Raw genomic sequence first — 18,933 nt, 5'->3', positions numbered from 1 at the left:
CAGACAGTTCCAGATGCACCGGTAATCGAAATAAAGGACCCAGACTCCGTAATGTTGACTCGAGGACGGATAGAAAATCCTTGGTTGAATGCGACTGACCCGTGTCCTGAAGGATGGAGGGTGGACGAGGGGGAAAATCGAGGCGAGAGTGCAGGCAGTCGGTCTCTACAACGGAAGCGATTGGAGATAGATGGATAGACTCGGCGCGATCTGCGTGGGGGGTTCAAGAAGAGTCGATTAGGAGTCGAGGAGTCGAAGACGAGACAGTTCCAGGGCGACGGGACCGTGTAGAGGGGGGAGAAGAAAGGGAGGCAAGAGTAGAGTAGCGTAGAGAAGGAATGGAGGATTCGTAGACAAATGAGATGGGGGAAGGGGATCCGGAGGAGGAGAGAAAAAAAGACGCGCAAGGAAAAAGGAGAGGAAAAAGAGGTGAATCTGAGTGAACTCTGGGATGGAGGGAAGGAGGAGGAGGATTAGACAGGCCTAAGGCAGCGAAAGGCCCCGAACCAGGAGGGCGAAAGGGGACTAGCGTGGGAGTCCTCGCGGTGACTCGAAAAGCCCGAAAACGAAAGAATAAAACCGGATAGAGCCAGAGTAAGAAACGAAGGGAGAACTGCCCAGGTGCACCTGGTACCTCTGCTGAGAATACCAATGGTATTGGGGGAAATACCCAGTCAGGGCCTGGTATAACGGGTCTAGGCCAATCAAACATTGTAATCGAACGGATCACGCTGTAATGTGATGGTAAGTTTCGTGTGCGAACACAGTAATATACGCTAAACCAGATTGGAATTAGCGCCGGGAGGCCCTAATCCGGTGGGGGAAGATCACGGGATCTGGCCAGAAAAGAACCTGGAGAATACCATGGGAGATGGAGAGGGTTAGCATCTAGAGTCTGGTTAATTGTTCATTGAACAGATTCATTTCAACCCGATCATATCATTTTAGATCAGGGTATGTCCAGAGTAAAGTCCATAGGGCCCACCCAAGGAGGGGGGAGGTTGGGCCAAGGTACATCACAGTGTTCCATGCATATGTCGAGCAGTAGCGAAGGTCATTTTCGATAGGCAGTTGGAAATAACTGAGATTGATTCGTTGAGAATCATCATCACATAGGCAGGAGAATATTGTATCTTCCAAGCCTGTAGATGAAAGCCCTGTGGTCAGATAGCACTGTAGAAGATTAAATAAAAACAAAAAAAGGAATAGAATAGAAAAGAACAATGGAAATCACGAAACAGGTAGTGGGTGAGAATTTTCCAAGGACTGGTTCAAACGTAGAAATGTAAGGGAGAAAGCAGCTGATAAACGAAACATCAGGGAGATAAACAGTTTCATGATATCGATAGAAATATCCCGAAAATGGTTAGGGAGGGAAAGAAGAAAGGGAGGCTGGGACTTAATAGAACCTGCAAGGTGAAGGAGGAGAGACTATAAAAAAGATGTAGTGGGAACGTGGATAATGGGGAAGAGGGCCATGGGTAGAAGGGAGATCTTCCGGGAGGATGGGTAATGGGGCAGCAGCGCTAATTTGTTCGGGAGGGGACAACTCATCAGGCCCCAAAAGCCCAAGATAAAATTGGAAAAAAGTGAATGTAAAGGCGGAAAGGAAGTGTATGACAAGCTCTGGGAGGTGGATATACCCAGAGAAAGAGAGAGAAAGAAAGATCTGCTTGGAAGGGAAAAAAAGTCAAGTCGCCGGCTTTGGTAAAAGGGGGGAAAGGGAATGATCTCGCAACCGCCGAATATTATTATTCCAGGCCGGTGATTTGGCGGTCCTTTTTTCGCCACTATAGAGGTCGTGAGTGCGCAAGGAACAAGACTAATCAAATCAAACCGTTAGGCGATCACAAGGCGTAAATTGTATTGAAACTTACGGAGTACATGTCACGGGCCGCTCCAGCCTCCGAACATGTTCTCGGGAGATCACACCGCCGAATTTTGATCTATCATTGGAATTTTGACTGGATAATTTTCAATTAGTCATTGAACCCTGTGAATATGGTTGGGAATTGAGGAACCTGAATCAGACTCACTTGAATGCAGCATTTCACAGACTGTCCAAATAATACCAGATATTGACGCTGTTGACACGTCCGTTCACGAGATTAGATCCTCTCAGCACCTGGGTAAACCTGAAACTCTTGAAACTGCATGGAGTCAAGATGGGAAAGGGGTACCAGCAGAAGAAAGAGTTCTGGGTGGTTCCCTTGAATTATCCCTATAAGACGTGTCAGTATGTCAATGGAATTTGAGTCAAAGCAGGCAGGAGGATAAAGAGATCCATGCTCACTATACGGGTCCACCTAGCGGGTCCATCAACAAAAAAGAAAAGCAATGGGTAAAAAACCATGTATCTCAATTGAAAAAGAGCGTAGGTGACTATTATGCTGTCAGGTCAATGAGATGTCAGAATATGAAGGGAATTTGGATGATCATGCGGATGGAAAGGGTTCGAGCATCAAAGAGAGAGATGTAGGATCTCGGAGAATGCGACGAATTCACGATTCTCACGTGAAAATTTTCATAAATCAATAAAGCCACTCAAGAAAAAGGTCCATTTCACAACGATTGAAGAAAAGCCAGGTGGGAAATGATGAAAAAGGTGGGGGAAAGGATGGATGTAGAGTAGTTGAAGCAGAAAGGGAAGGAAAACAGAGGTTGCCGAGAACTGGAAAACACATGACATTACCCAGGTAAATGTGTCGATATGGGAATGGAAAATCCAAAGGAAAGAAAATCTTGAAGAAGAGAGAGAAGAAGAATTAAAAAAAAATAAAAGGTATTGCGCGGCAAAAATGTGAACTTGAAAGAAATAAGTACGATGATTGAGTAGCAGCAGCGAATGAATCATGGTGTTATACTCAAACTCATCAAGACCGAAGTACTAGCCTGAGGTATCGATAGTATATGTGCCAGCTGACAGATATGATAGCAGACTCCGAGGCTGAGATACCAATAGACATCTGGAACCAAAGTAATTACTAGTAGTTAGAAAAGTAATACTAAATCGTAAGAAAAGTGTCGTGATAACAGCCAGGAACACTCAAGACCAGGTAGACATTTAAAAGAGCAGTATGAGACCATTTAGTAGGTAGCCAACATTGAAAGCTTGGGAGTAATAGTAGGAGATCGTGACGGAACGCTTCCAAGGTCTTCATGATATCTGTTGCCAGTGACTCTTGATACTAGCATCTAGATGTTCCACTTGGATTTCACCAGTCCCAGCCTTGGAGATCATGCCAGTGGTATGACGAAGTACTGAGGGCTATTAACTTGAAGATCTTCAACTGGAAAATGAAGAAAAATAGGTTGATGATGACATCAATGCTGCAGGAGGTCCTCATTATGTCAGGGGCAACCCAATACCTATGTATCATTTAAGCGTGGCAGATACTAAAATTTTGTTTAATTCTGTTAATTGATTTTGAGGACTCTATTATCCAAAGTACCCCAAAGAAATATTTACAAAATGATAATATGAATGAATCCTTCCACTGGGAATTTTAGAATAGAACTGGCTATTTACGCCATTGACTGAAACGTGCGGTTGTCGGTGTTGAACACAAGCAAGGCCAGCCGGTGCCGAACAAACAATCCTAGTAGCCCACAAGCAATCTGCACTCCAACCATGTGCCATGCAAGGGTGTCTTCCCTCATAGGCCCCATCCACACAAGCCAAAGATTCAAAATGGTCAAATTTGTGGACTCGACAATTTGACCTTCCTTATTCTTGACAAGACGGATAAGGCGGAATTTTGCTAGAAGATCCAATACTATTGCGATCAACGGAGATGGCGGGACTGTCCACTCAGTGACGGAGGTGTCCAACAATCCAGTCGCGGCATTGAACTTGGGAAGCCGATGGCGAGGACAGGGAATGATGTGGAATAGTTGTGGAGTCGAGTACAGAAAGTTGAAGATCTGGGGAATAAACAGCAAGAGCAAGGTCTTGCTAAAATGACCCAAAATGCCCACAACGGCAAACACCATGCCCGCAAAGTAGCAGTAGGTATCTCCCACGAATACCTTAGATGGATACCAGTTGTGACACAGAAGTGCGGCTGATACACCAATGAAAGGTAGCAGGAAGTAGATGGAGAATAGGTGCGAGTCCGTAGCTGGGTGAGGGTATGGCGTAATCGGTGCCAGGTACATAGCGTCATTGAAAAGCAACAGGACCGCAATGACAATTGACTGCGCAACCTCAATTCCGTTAATACCTGCGAGCATGTTGATGGCATTCGGACAGAAGATCGCCACTGCTGCCATATACATGTAATATAGCCATCCAAGGTCTATGAAATCTCCCAGATACTGTTGAAAAGGTACCGGTACCACAACATGAGTGACACCGAAGTCAACAAAGTACACGATGAGCATGGGAACCGCTGCAAATGCAGGAATCAAGACCTTATGTCTCCATCGGATATCGAGCAAATCATCGCCAATTCCGAGAATAACGATGGATTGCAAAGACAGTAGACCTGATAGGTATGATGCAAGCTATATCACGGAAAAAAAATCAGTTCAAAGATTTCATGAGAATTTCACAGGCAGTCGCCCCTAGCGAGACCAACCTTTCCGTGGGGAAACCTGTGAAGATAGCGACCATGCTCAATGTGCTGATCTTCAATAACCACGTCGCGGTTTCCTCCACCCGATGTGGCCGCGACGATGTCCTTGTAAAAGGCAAATGGAATGAACACAATCAAGGCTATTAAATAAACCACGGCGCACACAGCTCCCATGGTTTCAGGTCTAGAGTACAGAATTAGCATCTTCCATCAAAAGACTAGAGGTAAAGTGTATACTTACATTTCCGGCTTTCTTGGCTTGGCCATATCTTTGCCCTTCAAGCCCGCCTTGATGAACACCGGACCAAGCCACCGGATCATGCTGAATGCCACAACAAATGATATCAAGGACAGAGCAATCGAGGCTATCAAGGGAGCACCATCGCCCTGGAACGTGTTAGCCAACACGCCGAGACTAATCCCCACAAGAAGTAGTAGGCGCCATGTTTCTGCCCGAGTCAAGGTGCTAGAAATTTGCATTGTGAGGAATTGATGCCGGCATCGACTTCTGAAGATCTAAATTCTCAGGGAAATAGACAAATAGAGAAAAGCTCTAGAAGTGAACACCTTTTCCATTGGAGCATGGCTTACGCAATGTGTCTTTATGCGGAACGCGACACGATAAGCTTATCCGATTTGCCTGTTTTACTTGACCGCCTTGAGGCGGCAAGTGAGTGATGATCGCGACCTAGAAGGGAAACCCGCGCAAAGGGACGCTGAGACATCTCTGTTTCATTCGCAGCATTCAGGTGTGTGAGCAAAGCGCATTGTTGGTCGCTTGTGGATTCTCTAGCGCAACCTGGTCAAAGCGAGTTGCATTTGCTTAATGGGCACTGTGGAACATCCCGACATGGCGGGCGGGTTCGCCGACTTCGATGCAGGCCACCGAGACCTGGTAACGGTGACCAAGTTCAACTTCTACGGGAATCGAATTGTCACGGCCTCTTCTGATCATCGTATGAAAGTCTGGGACTTGAAGGATCATCATTGGCAATTAACGGATACATGGCGAGCCCATGACGCAGAGATTCGTGATGTAAGATATTCATGCCATAGTACATCTACTGCACAGTGGCTTAAGAATGCGCTCTAACACGTTTTTCCAGGCATCATGGAACGGACCTTTTACGGGTCAACACATTGGAAGTGTTGGAGAAGATATGAAACTTAAAATCTGGCAGGAGGATGTCACACAGCCACCCAATTCTGGCCGGCGCTTTAGGTCTATCTTTCGCATGACAGCGCCTCAACGGCATCCATTTGTGTCACTAGACTTTCGAAACATTGATCTTGAGTCGTGGATGGCAGCAATCACCCGTGATGGCTACTTAATGATTATGGAACCGGTCAGCCCCGATAGTCTAGCTGACTGGCAGACGCTCGATCAATTTCGAGTTTGCTCAGCACCTGAACGTGGAGAGGAAACCAGTTTCAAGGTTCAATTTCACCACGACCCTACGGATATCACAAATTCGCTTTTACCAGACTCGGATCGCAAAAGCCTTTCGCTTGTTGTTGCCGCAATGGACACGGTAAAGATCTACCGCACAGATGCCAACCGGCACTTTTATCATGCCATTGAATTGAATGGACACGCAAGTCTTGTAAGAGATATCTCATGGGCCAACGGCTCCGTGCGAGGCTATGATCTCATTGCCAGCGGTAGCAAGGATGGCCTTGTCCGAATTTTTGAGGTGTACACAACACCAGCCAATCAAGGTTCTCAAAATACCAGCTCACGAAAATCCGAACGTCGACAGCAATCTCCATCGATTCGCGCTACATCCCAGTCCGGGATTGGAAATGCTCTAGCAAACCGCACACCATCTTCCACGTCGAATCGACAAGCGAGTGCTGATTCTTTGTTCCGACACTCGTTCAAGCAAGTCGCGTGTATAGATAGTAAGCATATTGATGTGTGGCAGGTGGAATTTTCATTTGCAGGTACGTTTTCTTATACACCGTTCAAAAGCTCGACCATGCTAATCAGAACACAGGTGATTCTTTGATCTCCTCAGGAGACGATGGGACTGTTCGGTTCTGGAAGAAATCATTAGCAGGAGAGTGGCTTGAGTTTGCAGAGACTGATATGGTATCTCAGTGAAGTGACTCTGTATTATGATATCAGACGCACTCTCCGTACCCTCAGAATAATTAATGATACCCTTGTACTTGTTTCATATTTCACATTCCACAGATTTCCCGATTCGCAACTTGAAGTTCTGCACTTAATTCAGTAGGTCGTTGGGCATTTGAGTGTTTTAACGGCAGGAGCGACTTGATAGAACTCGGGGCTATCAGCGCAATCTCCAACTTTAACCTTACACAGGTCGGGCTATAGTTGGCACTTCATTGTGCCGTTCTGTCTCTCACTTTTTTATTCTCTTACTCTCACTCTGTCTTTCTTTTGATCAAGCTCATGACATTCGTTGACTTCTTATATCATTAATCCCCGACAAGGTACACGGTATGGCCGTCGGCCCAACCCTAGGAACTGGGCTTTTCCTCGCCGGCGGCCAAGCCTTGGCTGTCGGCGGACCAGCTTCACTCCTCATTTCATACATCTCCCTCTCACTACTTGTTTATTTCATGGCAACTAGTGTCGCTGAGGTCGCTACTTACCGTCCCACTCGCCATGGAGCGATAATCATGCAAGGATTCCAGTATTTGAACGAAAGCGTGGGATTCGCTACTGCCTCTCTTCGCTGGTATACGATGGCCATGTTCGTTCCATACGAGCTAACCACTGCAATGGTCAGCGTGGGGCTTTGGAAACCCGGTGGTAATATCGCAGTCCACCTTCTACTCGTTACTTTTGCCGTTGTCGGGATGAATATGCTCTCAGATCGATTGTTCAAGAGCTTGGAAACACTGCTTTATCGGATAAAGATCGGCACACTGGCGTCTCTTCTCGTCCTTTCGTTATCCATCTGCTTAGGAGGAGCCACTGGCTATGACCATTGGGGCTTTAAATACTGGAAGAACCCTGGGGCCCTGAACGAATATTTCGCCCATGGCCCCGTGGGAAAATTTCTGGGTCTGTTACAGTGCCTTCATTTGAGTAGTATCGCTTTCGCCTTTGTACCGGAGCTGGTGGTTCACCGAGTTGAGATGACCGAGACCGCCGATCAGCCCGAGATAACCAACAATATGCAGCCAGCGACGAGGTCCAATATTCCCAGAAGAGTCCTTATGGATGTATTCCAGACCACGATTTCCTACACGTTGAGCTCGCTGGCCATGGGAGTTATGGCTCCGTATGACGATCCTTTACTCACGAACACAGGAGCTGGCGCTGGTTTATCCCCTTTTGTGATCGGCATGTACAGGGCGCGAATCCGGATTCTTCCCGTCACGGCGACTCTTGCAATTCTTCTCTCGTCTTTGACATCGGCTCAAACTTTCCTGCACATCGCCTCTCGATCGCTGTACGCCATGTCAGATGCTGGTCATGTTCCATCGATGTTCAAAATTCGAAACAGTTCGGGTGTTCCCTGGGTTGCTATTGTTTTTACCGCAACCTTCACCACCCTTGCATTTTCATCTATAGCCACGTCAAGCTCCATCATGACGACCTACTTCATCCTGTTCGTAAATAGCTCTGCCTATCTGTCCTGGATGCTTTCGGCCGTCGTTTACCGACGTTATCGCCAGCATTTGCGCCTTCATGGAGCTACCACTGCGTTCCGGTTCTCTGTACAGCCGTTTGGCACATATGCAGGACTAGTCATCAGTACGCTCCTATTGCTGTCCAATGGATTGATATGTGCTGTTCCGGGAAAAGTCAATGGCCCACGAGCATCAAGGATTATCATGGCGTACCTCAGCATACCCCTCTTCTGCTTTTTGTATCTCATGCATCGGTTCGGCGGTTCTATCTCGTCCCCTTTACATAGCAAGGAAAACAGCAACAAGGAAGTACCTGATGTTCCAATCATTCCAGTTGCTCCGGCTGGTAAATATCATTCGCGGGAGCGAGAACGAGCACCGCATGGACGATCGCATCAACCACCCACAGTCATTGAGTTGGATCAGGTTTGGGAAATGGCCAGAGAAGAATGAGTAGTTCATGAGAAACCTGCAACAAGAGACCGCGTTTTTCTAGTCTGCTATAGGTACCGGAGTACTCGAGATTAGTGTGAAATGGGCGTGTGTTGATTTTCTCAAGTATTATTATTAAAAATGTCATCATCAACTTGTTTTTCTTCATGACAGCAGACAATAGGTATATAGCCACATATGCACTGCCCTGAGTGAAGCAGCAAGCATTTGAAATTGGGAAACGGGAAACTTGGATGTATCTCCCCAGCACTCAACCTTGGAAGTGGTTGGCCAGGTGTGTTCCCATCCTCTTACTAGACAGGGATGTTCTCATACTTGAGTACAGGGCTCAGTCAATAGCATCTACAGGTGACTGATGACCTACACCTCTTTTTATATAAGTACCTACAGGGTTACCTACATGATTACCTGCATCATGATGTGGAGGGGAAGGGTACTAGCTGCTATATAGTTACACATGTGGATATAGGCAACTGGCAACCCTAGGAGTATCTAAAGTAAGAGATATCCTAAAGTGAAAGATAGTAGCTGAATTAAGAGAGATATACTCATACTTGGATATAATAAACAAAAGAAAGAATCTAGTCTATTCATAAATCTATGGTCTAAGCTATAGGCTGGTTCTGCCTCCCTAAGTATTCTGCCAGACAGTGAGGAAACTTGAAAAACCACTGCAACCCAAGTAGGAAAAGAGGTCTTTTTCAATATTTTGGAACATTGCGGGTTTCGAAGGCACGGACAGGACTCGGTGTTGTGATCTCGGCTATTCTCTCTGGATATCTATCAAAAGCCACTTGGGGATATGGATCAGTGCTTTTGGCTCTTTTTGAAAGATCTGCCCATGTGAAAAGACACTTACCCTCGACCAGCAACACTAACTGACATACATGGATGCAAGGATCAAAAGATCAAAATACCATTTCCCAGTTTCTCCTTTACCATATATGCCTTTCAAATATTACATGTACTAGGTACTGCCCAGGTGCCTGTCATCGAATGTTTGAGGTAGTGTCATTCAATTTGAGCACAGCCTGAGATAGCACTGGCAGCAATTGAACAAATTTTAAATATCCACCATACTTGAATGACATTGTATTCTCCCCAAGTTGCTCCTGACATGATGAGGATTTCCTGCAGCATTAATCCCATATTCCAATTATTCAGTATCAGATGGCTCACGCAGAGCACGTGCTTCTCTTTCAAGCTTCTTGTCTCCAAAAACAGTGCCAACTTCTTTAACAATGAGCCACGCCGGGAAAATTGCAATAGCCCACAAAACCAAATTGAGGTAGATGTCTCCGACAGCTGCCATAATGGTCACACTGCTGAGGCCGTACTATGTAAGAAAATGATGGGTTAGTATTTGAAAGCAATGAGAGATGACACCAAGATTTCAAGATTCCAAAGAACGCACGCTGACGGCTTGAGAAGCAGACTCAACTCCACGCAGTAACCCAGCAATTCGGACAATCTCCTCCTCGTCTTCGGCCACGTTCCCAACCAGGAAGAACCTGCTTTATTATCAGTATGGACTCCAAAGAGGGACAATTTGCTTTGAAAATTCAACTCACAGGTACATATAATTGAGCTGGAAGCCAGCAACCCAGAACAAAAAGAGGGCAAACGCCTTCCCAAAGCCAGGGTCAACCCAGTCATACACTGGACTTGTTTTGTGAAACTCTGTCACGTTCACTGTGGCCCAAATCCAACACATCCCTTGCCAGGCGACCACGAAGAAAAATGCGTACCTCGTTCGCGTTCTGAGAGAGATAGACTTGCTATCGAGATACGAACCCAGAACATTTCCTGCTATTAGAGCAACAATTCCACCGAGGAATGAGCCAAGGGCTCTTGCACGCACGGTCAGCCAGAGATCCTCGTACGAAAACATCACAGCCTCGGTATACACAGCCTGACAAATGAATGGCACAATAAGCAAAAATTTCCGATTGATGAACAGTTTTGACATCTCCTTGAGTTCGAATCCGACACTGTTGTTAACACGAAGATGGACCGGAACTCTATCCTTGCGTTGCACTCGATCTGGTGAATTGAGAAGCAGTCCTGCAAATGGCCCTAAAGCTTGAAGCGCGATGAAGATCAGGTAAACGGAATATGATACACTTCCTGCAGTCGAACGGTTGACGTTAAGACCCAGATTAATCGCACCACCCAGTATCTGTCCTCCGACACGGAAACTGAGCCAAAGTCCCAAGAAGCGACCTTGATTGTATGGTTCAGGATACGAGAGCGCGATCGCACCCTCGGCCATCCAGAAAATGCCTGCGGATATACCACAGAGCGCTGCACCCAGAATGACCAGCCAGGAATCTCCGAATCGGTTATTCGTGTAAAGACCCGCAGCATATGGCGCATAACCCATGGTACCAACGATCAGGGTCCATTTTATACCAATGAATCGAACAACCACGCTACCCAGGAAACACGATACCACCATAAGGCAGAAGGTCAAAGCATTTGCTGCATTGACAATGTAAGGTTTCTCTTCACCTCCTCCACCTAGAGAATTCATTGCCGTCCAAATGCCTGGGGCGAGGAAATTGCAAAGACCAAGGATAATTGAGTTATAGAACGTTGAGCGATGCCATTTTACTGCATCTCAAGTCAGACATGTATATATCTCCGTCGATTGAAGTACTCTCTCTTACCTGGATGTGATTCTCCAATTTGGGGATCATAAGAGTCGCTAACCTCTTCATCCTTGGGCGGAGCTGATTTTTCCAAGCTAGTCATGATTGATGATTCAATGTGCAGGCGACTCAAAAAGGTCAAATATTTCCGAGGCCATGCGATTGAATAGCCTGAGACTCGGACTCAGATGCCATTTAAGCACTGGCACTGGAGTTGTTTAAGTACTAGTACTTTCCCGTGTGGCCGATATATATTCTGCTGCTACCCGCAGTCACCCACTCCAAAGCTGCAAGTTGAAAATGATAACTGTTGCAGCGGCATGGCAACATCGGAGCATTGCCGTTTAGAAGCTCACTGCTAGCTTCTTTTGAGAATAAGAAAATGCAAAGTTTGTAAATGATACGCTCACAGAGCTCGCAGGATGTTGTTGTTTGGGACCAATATTACGTGCTCGCACGAATTATCATAGTGCGGCACACGTCATATTGGAAAACCACAACGCAAGTTTGTCTAGAACTCACTTTTTTTGTCGAACAGATATTAATTTGACTTTAAGCCTCTTTGATTGAGTGAGATTAACTCATAGTGCAGATTTCTTACGGCCGAGAAAATTTGAGGCACTGTCCTTGGCTTCAAGTTGAGAGAACGAATACTAATAGGATATAGTCCAGCCGAGCTAGGCAGCCTGAGAGATGGCGAACATGAGTCGCTCATTCTGCAACAAAAAAGATCCCTAGGAGTTTACTGAGCCATGAAAAGATCTAATACTAGTAGCGATTAGTTTTCATATGATCTCATATGAATAAAGAAGAAACATTTGAATGGGGAAAAATGTTGTTGTTCTCCATTGAGATCACCTGGAAAAGAAGATAACATTGCCCAAGCCTTTAAATCAATTAAAACGGGGTATCAGTTACTACTATTATTATAATATGGAATCTTCCAGTGTCATTCAAATGTTGATCGAAAAGCTCAAGTCACAGCAACTTTGGAGTTGGAGCCCATTCTAAGCTGTGGAGACTGATAACAACCGAATCCATAAACATCCAAACGTTCTCGATCCCCTCCAGATGTCAAGTTCAAGAAATTTTTTATCAGATTACTCCTCTTCTTGGAAGCGAGATCGGGGTTTGGGATGCATGGCCCCTGGAACTTCAGCCAAACAGACTCGATCTTTCGTCATTGTACCCCCAGATCACATCAACTCGCGTCGGAAATACGCCACTGTCGTGCTTGATCGCAATTATGCAACACATGAACCAGATCCGGTGGAATCTCGATTTATGCAAAGATAACAAAACCAAGTGTGTTGAGCATCATATTTTCCGGTTTTGTTATAGTCTTTAATGTTGATTGTTACTTCTAGTTACCATGCCCTAAGTCCACCCATTCTAGACCGTCCAATATCAGATTTAATTCAACTTCATTAAGTATCTAGCGGAGGGTTTACGAAGCCAGCCAAAGTCCCATTGATCTACTCTGCTCCGGACCATTTCCCCTCCCCCGGGTTGCCAACGAGGAATCATCATCACGCCATTCAGGCCCCGCCATGAGCAATAAGTATCATCCTGGGCGAGTCCAAAGCAACGGCATAGGCTGAAAGCGGAGGAATAAGCAGGTATACTTTGATTTCGGTCCATTTTTGTGTACGAAAGACCTTGGATCCTCCCTAGCGGAGGCGACCCGACCCTATCATCTATGTATACGTGCTTTGGGTAAGCGTTGATACTATCAGTGCTCCCCGCACCGAAGTGATGAGCGTGCTTTGAAATGTTGCTTATATATCAATACATTTCTCGCCCGAGAAGTTGACCACGTTTCCTGAAAACTAGATAGAGTATAGATAGACTCGGAGTCGGCGTTTTCGTTCGTGGCTTTCTTTTTGGTCGCAAATTATGGCTTTGGTAGCCCCCAGCATCATGTCGACCACCACTTATCTTCAGATTGAAGAGCTTCATCGCAAACCATCTACCTTTCATCGTAACATTTTCTCTGAGACCACACCAAAATCTCTTGTTACGACTACAGTGAAGGAGGAAGTTATTACCCAGACGCCCTTGCAAGCAAAGCAAAGAGTGTTGCTTCTTAAAGCGGCCCGGGAACAATACACTCTAGTTGATGACCACCACGTTCCCTCCATTTTACACCCAGGAGAGGTTCTTGTCAAGGTATGTGACTTCAAGTTGCGAGCTGAAGTACACTGCACAGCATTCTCACGTCTGTTGCAGGTATTGGCGATCGGACTAAACCCAATCGACTGGAAAGGACCGTACGTGAACTTAACTTTCCTTCAGAAACCGCCCATGGAACTTAACTAATTCTCGATGACAATACAGTGCATTCAATTTTGGAATTCCCAGTCTCCCATGGATCAACGGTCGTGACCTCGCAGGTCTTATACTTCAAGTGCCCAACGAGTCCTCACGCCTCCGCGTAGGAGACATCGTTCTGGTCCCATCTACAGACTACCGAGATATCAGAAAAGCAGCTTTTCAAGAGTATGCAATCGCCACCGATTTCAACGCCGCTCGCATACCGTCATCAACATCTATTCATGCATCTGCATCTCTTGGAGTGGCCTTCGTCGCTGCTGCTCTAGCCTTAGGTGTTTCATTTGGATTGGACTTCTCTCGTCTCATACAGTCGCCGGGTCCAAATCTGGTGAATGTCATCAGCACACTTGACAAGAAAAACATCCCAGTCGATATCCAAGATGAAGTCTTTGCTACAATTTCAGAATCAGATCGGCCTCAACCAGGTGACTGGGTTGCTATCTGGGGAGGTAAGAAAGCCTTGATACTCTTATGTTATTCTCATACTGACAGCACTCGCATAGCTTCCACAACAACTGGACTAGTCGCTCTTCAACTAGCAAAGCTCGCCGGACTGCGCGTAATATGCGTGGCAGATGTGGCTCGACATGGTGCTAAGCTACTACAATCGGGTGCTGATCTCCTTGTTGATCGGCGTGACACAGGAAGAGCCGTGGAGATTATCCGTGGAGTGACGGGTGGTAAACTACGCTATGCAATTGATATTGTTGGCAAAGAGACAGCGACTCTACTTGAAAGAACTCTGGATCCTTCAAATAACGCGCATCTACTAGGTCTTACTGGTCTACCGAAAGAGCGAGTTCCTGGGATCACCTACCATACTGTACCTATCAAGCTCTTCCACACTGCACCAGCTGTGGGTGAGAGTTTAGTGATCTGGCTGGAAAGTCTACTGCAAACGGGTGCTTTGACTTTGCCTGAAATTATTCGCGCAGAAGGTGGGCTAGAAGGCATCAATGCTGCATTGGATGTTCTTCGAAGTGGAGAAGCATCTGGTAAGAGGATTGTTGTTGATTTAGAGTCTCACTCCTGATGCTTGAAACTTCATCATTTATGAAGAATCATGATTTTGGGATTATTTTGGGCTGGCGTTCTGGACAAACTAGATTAGAGTTATTGTTTCATACTCCTTCAAATATTGAACGACTCAAGGTTGCTGCCTTAGATGAATACATATGAATTGGTTCAAGTTAATTCTTTTTCAAGGTACCATCTGCTGTACCTGAGATTGAACTTGATCTTTGGACTCCACATATGCATTATGCCCGGGTGGTATCAATTGCCAGTGCTCTAATGCTCAAATGTCCCATAGACTCGGAGATGCTGCTGCGAATTTGAGCCTGGAGCTACAGGCACTATGTGTATGTGTACCTGCAGCCCTCCAGGACTTACCACTACAGTATCAATCAATATTTGGTTAAATGCTGCCAAGAATTGGCAAAAAGAATTGGCAAAATTGTTTTGGAGAGTATCCCTAAAGTCGCTATAGGTATAGGTAGTATGTAAATGTGAAAGAGCGCTCTTGAAATTGCGAGTCCGTTATCGGCGTACACCTGGGCACAGCGTGCATGATATTGCATACCCCGCATAATGAAGATTTGAAGGACCAAATGAGAGATAAAGTCCGAGTCCAGATGTTTTTGCATTTTCTGACTGAAAAAAGACTTCCGAGCCATAACCTGAACAATAGGATGTATTCCTCATTCGATTATCTCCTGCCGGTATATTCTAAGACACCGAGCAGAGAAGTTTCTCCCTGCCAGTGCTAAGTACTTTGTAACACTACACAACACCTGGGCATTGAAATCACCGCAATCTTGGAATGCCTCGGCCTTATGCAATCTTACTCCGAGTGTGCACTAGTAGTATGTATCAGATTGAATATGGGGTATAGCCAATTATAGGTCTTGGCACCTGTAACTTTGAACCAATCATCTGAAAACGATTATCTACATATATCGACGTCATGCATTATCAGTCGGTGAAAACTTATCTCAGATTATACAGAAAAAAAGAATCAATGGTAGCTTGATTATTCCAAGGTTATTCCAAGCCTCGATTGAATTTTTTTTTTTCAGCCCCAATAACTTCATCAACGCCTCCACGTTCTCTAAAATTCTGCGTATATGAGTCAAAGAGGCGCAACCGCCCACAAGCGCAAGTAGCCGCCAAGTTAAATTTTAGCCGGCCGATGTCGGGCCCCCCCTGCATTCCCACTTCTACCCAATCACATATCTAATATTGTCCGCTGACCGACCGAAATCGGCATTGCCCCTCGAGCTATTCCCCAGCGACATCGCGGGCACACCAATATATAAGTCTCCAACTCTTGTTATCCTGGTCTAGCCATTTATTCCAATTTATACACAAAATGCCTTCTGCAGAGACAAAACCGAGGACCTTGTACGACAAGGTCTTCGCTGACCACATTGTTAATGAGCAAGATGATGGCACTTGCCTTCTCTACATCGGTATGCGCACGAAAAAAAATATTTGTGTTTTTAACACATGGCATTAGTGGCTAACAAAGAGCTCAATAGATCGTCACCTTGTTCACGAAGTGACCTCCCCTCAGGCTTTCGAGGGTCTTAAGAATGCTAGCCGCCCAGTCCGCCGGCCGGACTGCACCTTGGTGACTGTCGACCACGTATGTACAAAGCAAACATTGCACCCCTTTTTCTGGCAACATGTCGCTAATTGCTTTTTTTAATCTCATATAGAACATCCCTACCTCTTCCCGCAAAGAATTCAAGAATGCCGAGACTTTCATTAAAGAGACCGACTCGCGTTTGCAATGTACTACTCTCGAGCAGAACGTCAAGGACTTCGGCCTCACCTACTTTGGCATGAGCGACAAGCGCCAGGGTATCGTGCACGTTATCGGCCCTGAGCAGGGTTTCACTCTCCCCGGTACCACCGTCGTCTGCGGTGACAGCCACACCTCCACCCACGGTGCTTTCGGTGCCCTTGCTTTCGGTATCGGAACTAGTGAGGTCGAGCACGTCCTCGCTACCCAGACCCTCCTTACCCGCCGAAGCAAGAACATGCGCGTCCAGGTCGACGGCGAGCTTCCTGCCGGCGTTACTAGCAAGGATGTTGTCCTTCACATTATTGGTGTTATCGGAACTGCTGGTGGTACCGGTGCCGTCATTGAGTTCTGCGGTTCTGTCATTCGCGGCCTCAGCATGGAGGCTCGTATGTCCATGTGTAACATGTCCATTGAGGGAGGTGCGCGTGCCGGTATGATTGCGCCTGACGAGATCACTTTCGAGTATCTCAAGGGCCGTCCTCTTGCTCCCAAGTTCGGTAGCTCTGAGTGGAACCGTGCCGTCACTTACTGGTCTTCCTTGAAGTCCGACGCCGATGCCAAGTATGACATTGATCTTTTCCTTGACGGCAAGGACATCATTCCTACTATCTCCTGGGGTACTTCCCCTCAGGACGTCGTCCCTATTACCGCCGTCGTTCCTAGCCCCGATGATTTCGAGGACCCCGCTCGCAAGCTCGCTTGCAAGCGTGCCCTGGAGTACATGGGTCTCACCTCTGGTGTCCCTATGACTGATATTCCCGTTGACAAGGTCTTCATTGGATCTTGCACCAACTCCCGTATTGAGGATCTGCGTGCTGCTGCCAAGATCGTCAAGGGCAAGAAGATCGCCGCGAACATCAAGCGTGCTATGGTCGTCCCCGGTTCCGGTCTGGTCAAGGAGCAGGCCGAGGTTGAGGGTCTTGACAAGATCTTCACCGATGCTGGTTTCGAGTGGCGTGAGGCTGGTTGCTCCATGTGTCTCGGTATGAACCCGGATATCCTTGACCCCAAGGAGCGCTGTGCCAGTACCTCCAACCGTAACTTCGAGGGTCGCCAGGGTGCCCAGGGTCGTACCCACCTGATGTCTCCTGCTATGGCTGCCATCGCTGCCATTGTCGGTAAGCTTGCTGATATTCGTGAGCACGCCGTTGTCAGCCCCGTCCTCGCCAAGGTTCAGCCTGTCTTCGACATCCAGGCTGAGGCTGCTGACTCCCCCATCACCGAGGATGAGCTTGACCGCGTCCTGGACCTCCCTGCTGACAACGAGCCTCACACCAACTCCTCCGCTGGCGGTGGCAAGAGCACTGGTCTTCCCAAGTTCCTTACCCTCAAGGGTATCGCTGCTCCTCTGGACCGCTCCAACGTCGACACCGACGCTATCATCCCCAAGCAGTTCCTCAAGACCATCAAGCGTACTGGTCTCGGCACTGCCCTCTTCTACGAGCTGCGTTTCAACCCTGATGGTTCCGAGAACCCCGAGTTCATTCTCAACCAGGGTATCTACCGCGACTCTAAGATCCTCGTCGTGACTGGCCCCAACTTCGGCTGCGGTAGTTCCCGTGAGCACGCCCCCTGGGCTCTTCTCGACTTCGGTATCAAGTGCATTATCGCCCCCTCCTTTGCCGATATCTTCTTCAACAACACCTTCAAGAACGGCATGCTGCCCGTTGTCGTCTCTGACGAGGTTGCTCTGGCTAAGATCGCCGCTGAGGCCCAGGCTGGCCGTGAAGTTGAGGTTGACCTTGTTAACCAGGAGATCAAGGACGCCGAGGGTAACAAGATTACTGCTTTCGATGTCGATGGTTTCCGCAAGCACTGCCTTGTCAACGGTCTTGATGACATTGGTCTGACTCTCCAGATGGAGAGCAAGATCCGCACCTTCGAGACTAAGCGCAGCCTTGAGACCCCTTGGTTGGATGGTACTGCCTACCTCAAGCGTGGTACTCGTGGTGGCGCTACTCGCATCAATGCTGCCCCTGTTCCCAAGACCAACCGTGGTGACGTGAAGGGCGAGCCACTTGAGTGGTAAGCTTTCCATGTGCTGCATTAAAATTGGCTATAGTAATGAGAGGAGCTTCACGTGGCATTTGGATTTTAAAAAACAATATTCCCCTATTTTATGTGCTTACCTGAACTGCATTTTTCGGGCCTTAGTTAGTTTTAGGCTGCTAGCATATTCAGTTAGCAGTCTACGAATATCAATGAGAATGAATTATGAATTCAAAATAACCTCCTCGATTGAAATAAGAAATAAGCCTTCTATTAGACTTAGAACTTGCGAGTACTGATCATCTTTTTGATCCCATAAGTGTCCACTCTGCTTAATTCGAGATGTGAGGTCATTACAGTAGATACTAAGGCGTTACGGACCAAAGATCAGACAGCAAGTTCACAATAGACATAAGAAATATGCGTAAAGACAGGAAAAGCTCCAAGGATAATCCATCCCACTTATTAACCCTGCACCAAAGTTTTCAATCAACGAAAAGACTATTATCTC

General features: G+C 46.8%; 6 protein-coding genes across 6 annotated transcripts; 4 read left to right on the top strand and 2 right to left on the bottom strand.

The window, feature by feature from the left end:
* Window positions 1-3,525: 3,525 nt before the first annotated feature.
* N7483_003240 (UDP-N-acetylglucosamine--dolichyl-phosphate N-acetylglucosaminephosphotransferase) lies at window positions 3,526-5,057 on the bottom strand (the record flags this gene model as incomplete). Its single annotated transcript, XM_057086677.1, has 3 exons — window positions 3,526-4,506; window positions 4,581-4,761; window positions 4,819-5,057. The coding sequence occupies 3 exons, from the start codon at window positions 5,055-5,057 to the stop codon at window positions 3,526-3,528; spliced, it is 1,401 nt and encodes a 466-aa protein (XP_056946506.1).
* Window positions 5,058-5,427: 370 nt separating this feature from the next.
* Window positions 5,428-6,681, top strand: N7483_003239 (putative nuclear pore protein (SEH1); the record flags this gene model as incomplete). Its single annotated transcript, XM_057086676.1, has 3 exons — window positions 5,428-5,613; window positions 5,684-6,521; window positions 6,596-6,681. The coding sequence occupies 3 exons, from the start codon at window positions 5,428-5,430 to the stop codon at window positions 6,679-6,681; spliced, it is 1,110 nt and encodes a 369-aa protein (XP_056946505.1).
* A 365-nt stretch (window positions 6,682-7,046) lies between these two features.
* On the top strand, window positions 7,047-8,639 carry N7483_003238 (putative proline permease; the record flags this gene model as incomplete). The annotated part of the gene is made up of 1 exon (XM_057086675.1): window positions 7,047-8,639. One exon carries the CDS (start codon window positions 7,047-7,049, stop codon window positions 8,637-8,639), a length of 1,593 nt encoding a protein of 530 aa, XP_056946504.1.
* A 1,156-nt stretch (window positions 8,640-9,795) lies between these two features.
* Window positions 9,796-11,393, bottom strand: N7483_003237 (DUF895 domain membrane protein; the record flags this gene model as incomplete). The annotated part of the gene is made up of 4 exons (XM_057086674.1): window positions 9,796-9,975; window positions 10,054-10,150; window positions 10,211-11,252; window positions 11,309-11,393. 4 exons carry the CDS (start codon window positions 11,391-11,393, stop codon window positions 9,796-9,798), a joined length of 1,404 nt encoding a protein of 467 aa, XP_056946503.1.
* A 1,817-nt stretch (window positions 11,394-13,210) lies between these two features.
* N7483_003236 (zinc-binding alcohol dehydrogenase family protein) lies at window positions 13,211-14,657 on the top strand (the record flags this gene model as incomplete). The annotated part of the gene is made up of 4 exons (XM_057086673.1): window positions 13,211-13,459; window positions 13,520-13,560; window positions 13,628-14,073; window positions 14,128-14,657. 4 exons carry the CDS (start codon window positions 13,211-13,213, stop codon window positions 14,655-14,657), a joined length of 1,266 nt encoding a protein of 421 aa, XP_056946502.1.
* Window positions 14,658-15,995: 1,338 nt separating this feature from the next.
* Window positions 15,996-18,462, top strand: luA (3-isopropylmalate dehydratase LEU1; the record flags this gene model as incomplete). Its single annotated transcript, XM_057086672.1, has 3 exons — window positions 15,996-16,095; window positions 16,165-16,271; window positions 16,345-18,462. The coding sequence occupies 3 exons, from the start codon at window positions 15,996-15,998 to the stop codon at window positions 18,460-18,462; spliced, it is 2,325 nt and encodes a 774-aa protein (XP_056946501.1).
* Window positions 18,463-18,933: the final 471 nt, after the last annotated feature.

This window comes from Penicillium malachiteum (assembly GCF_028827825.1).
Source record: "Penicillium malachiteum strain IBT 17515 chromosome Unknown utg000002l:1.0-8849297.0:1.0-8852440.0, whole genome shotgun sequence".
Classification (NCBI taxonomy): Eukaryota; Fungi; Ascomycota; class Eurotiomycetes; order Eurotiales; family Aspergillaceae; genus Penicillium; species Penicillium malachiteum.
The sequence above is the reverse complement of the archived record's forward strand: the minus strand, read 5'-3'. Positions and strand labels throughout refer to the sequence as shown.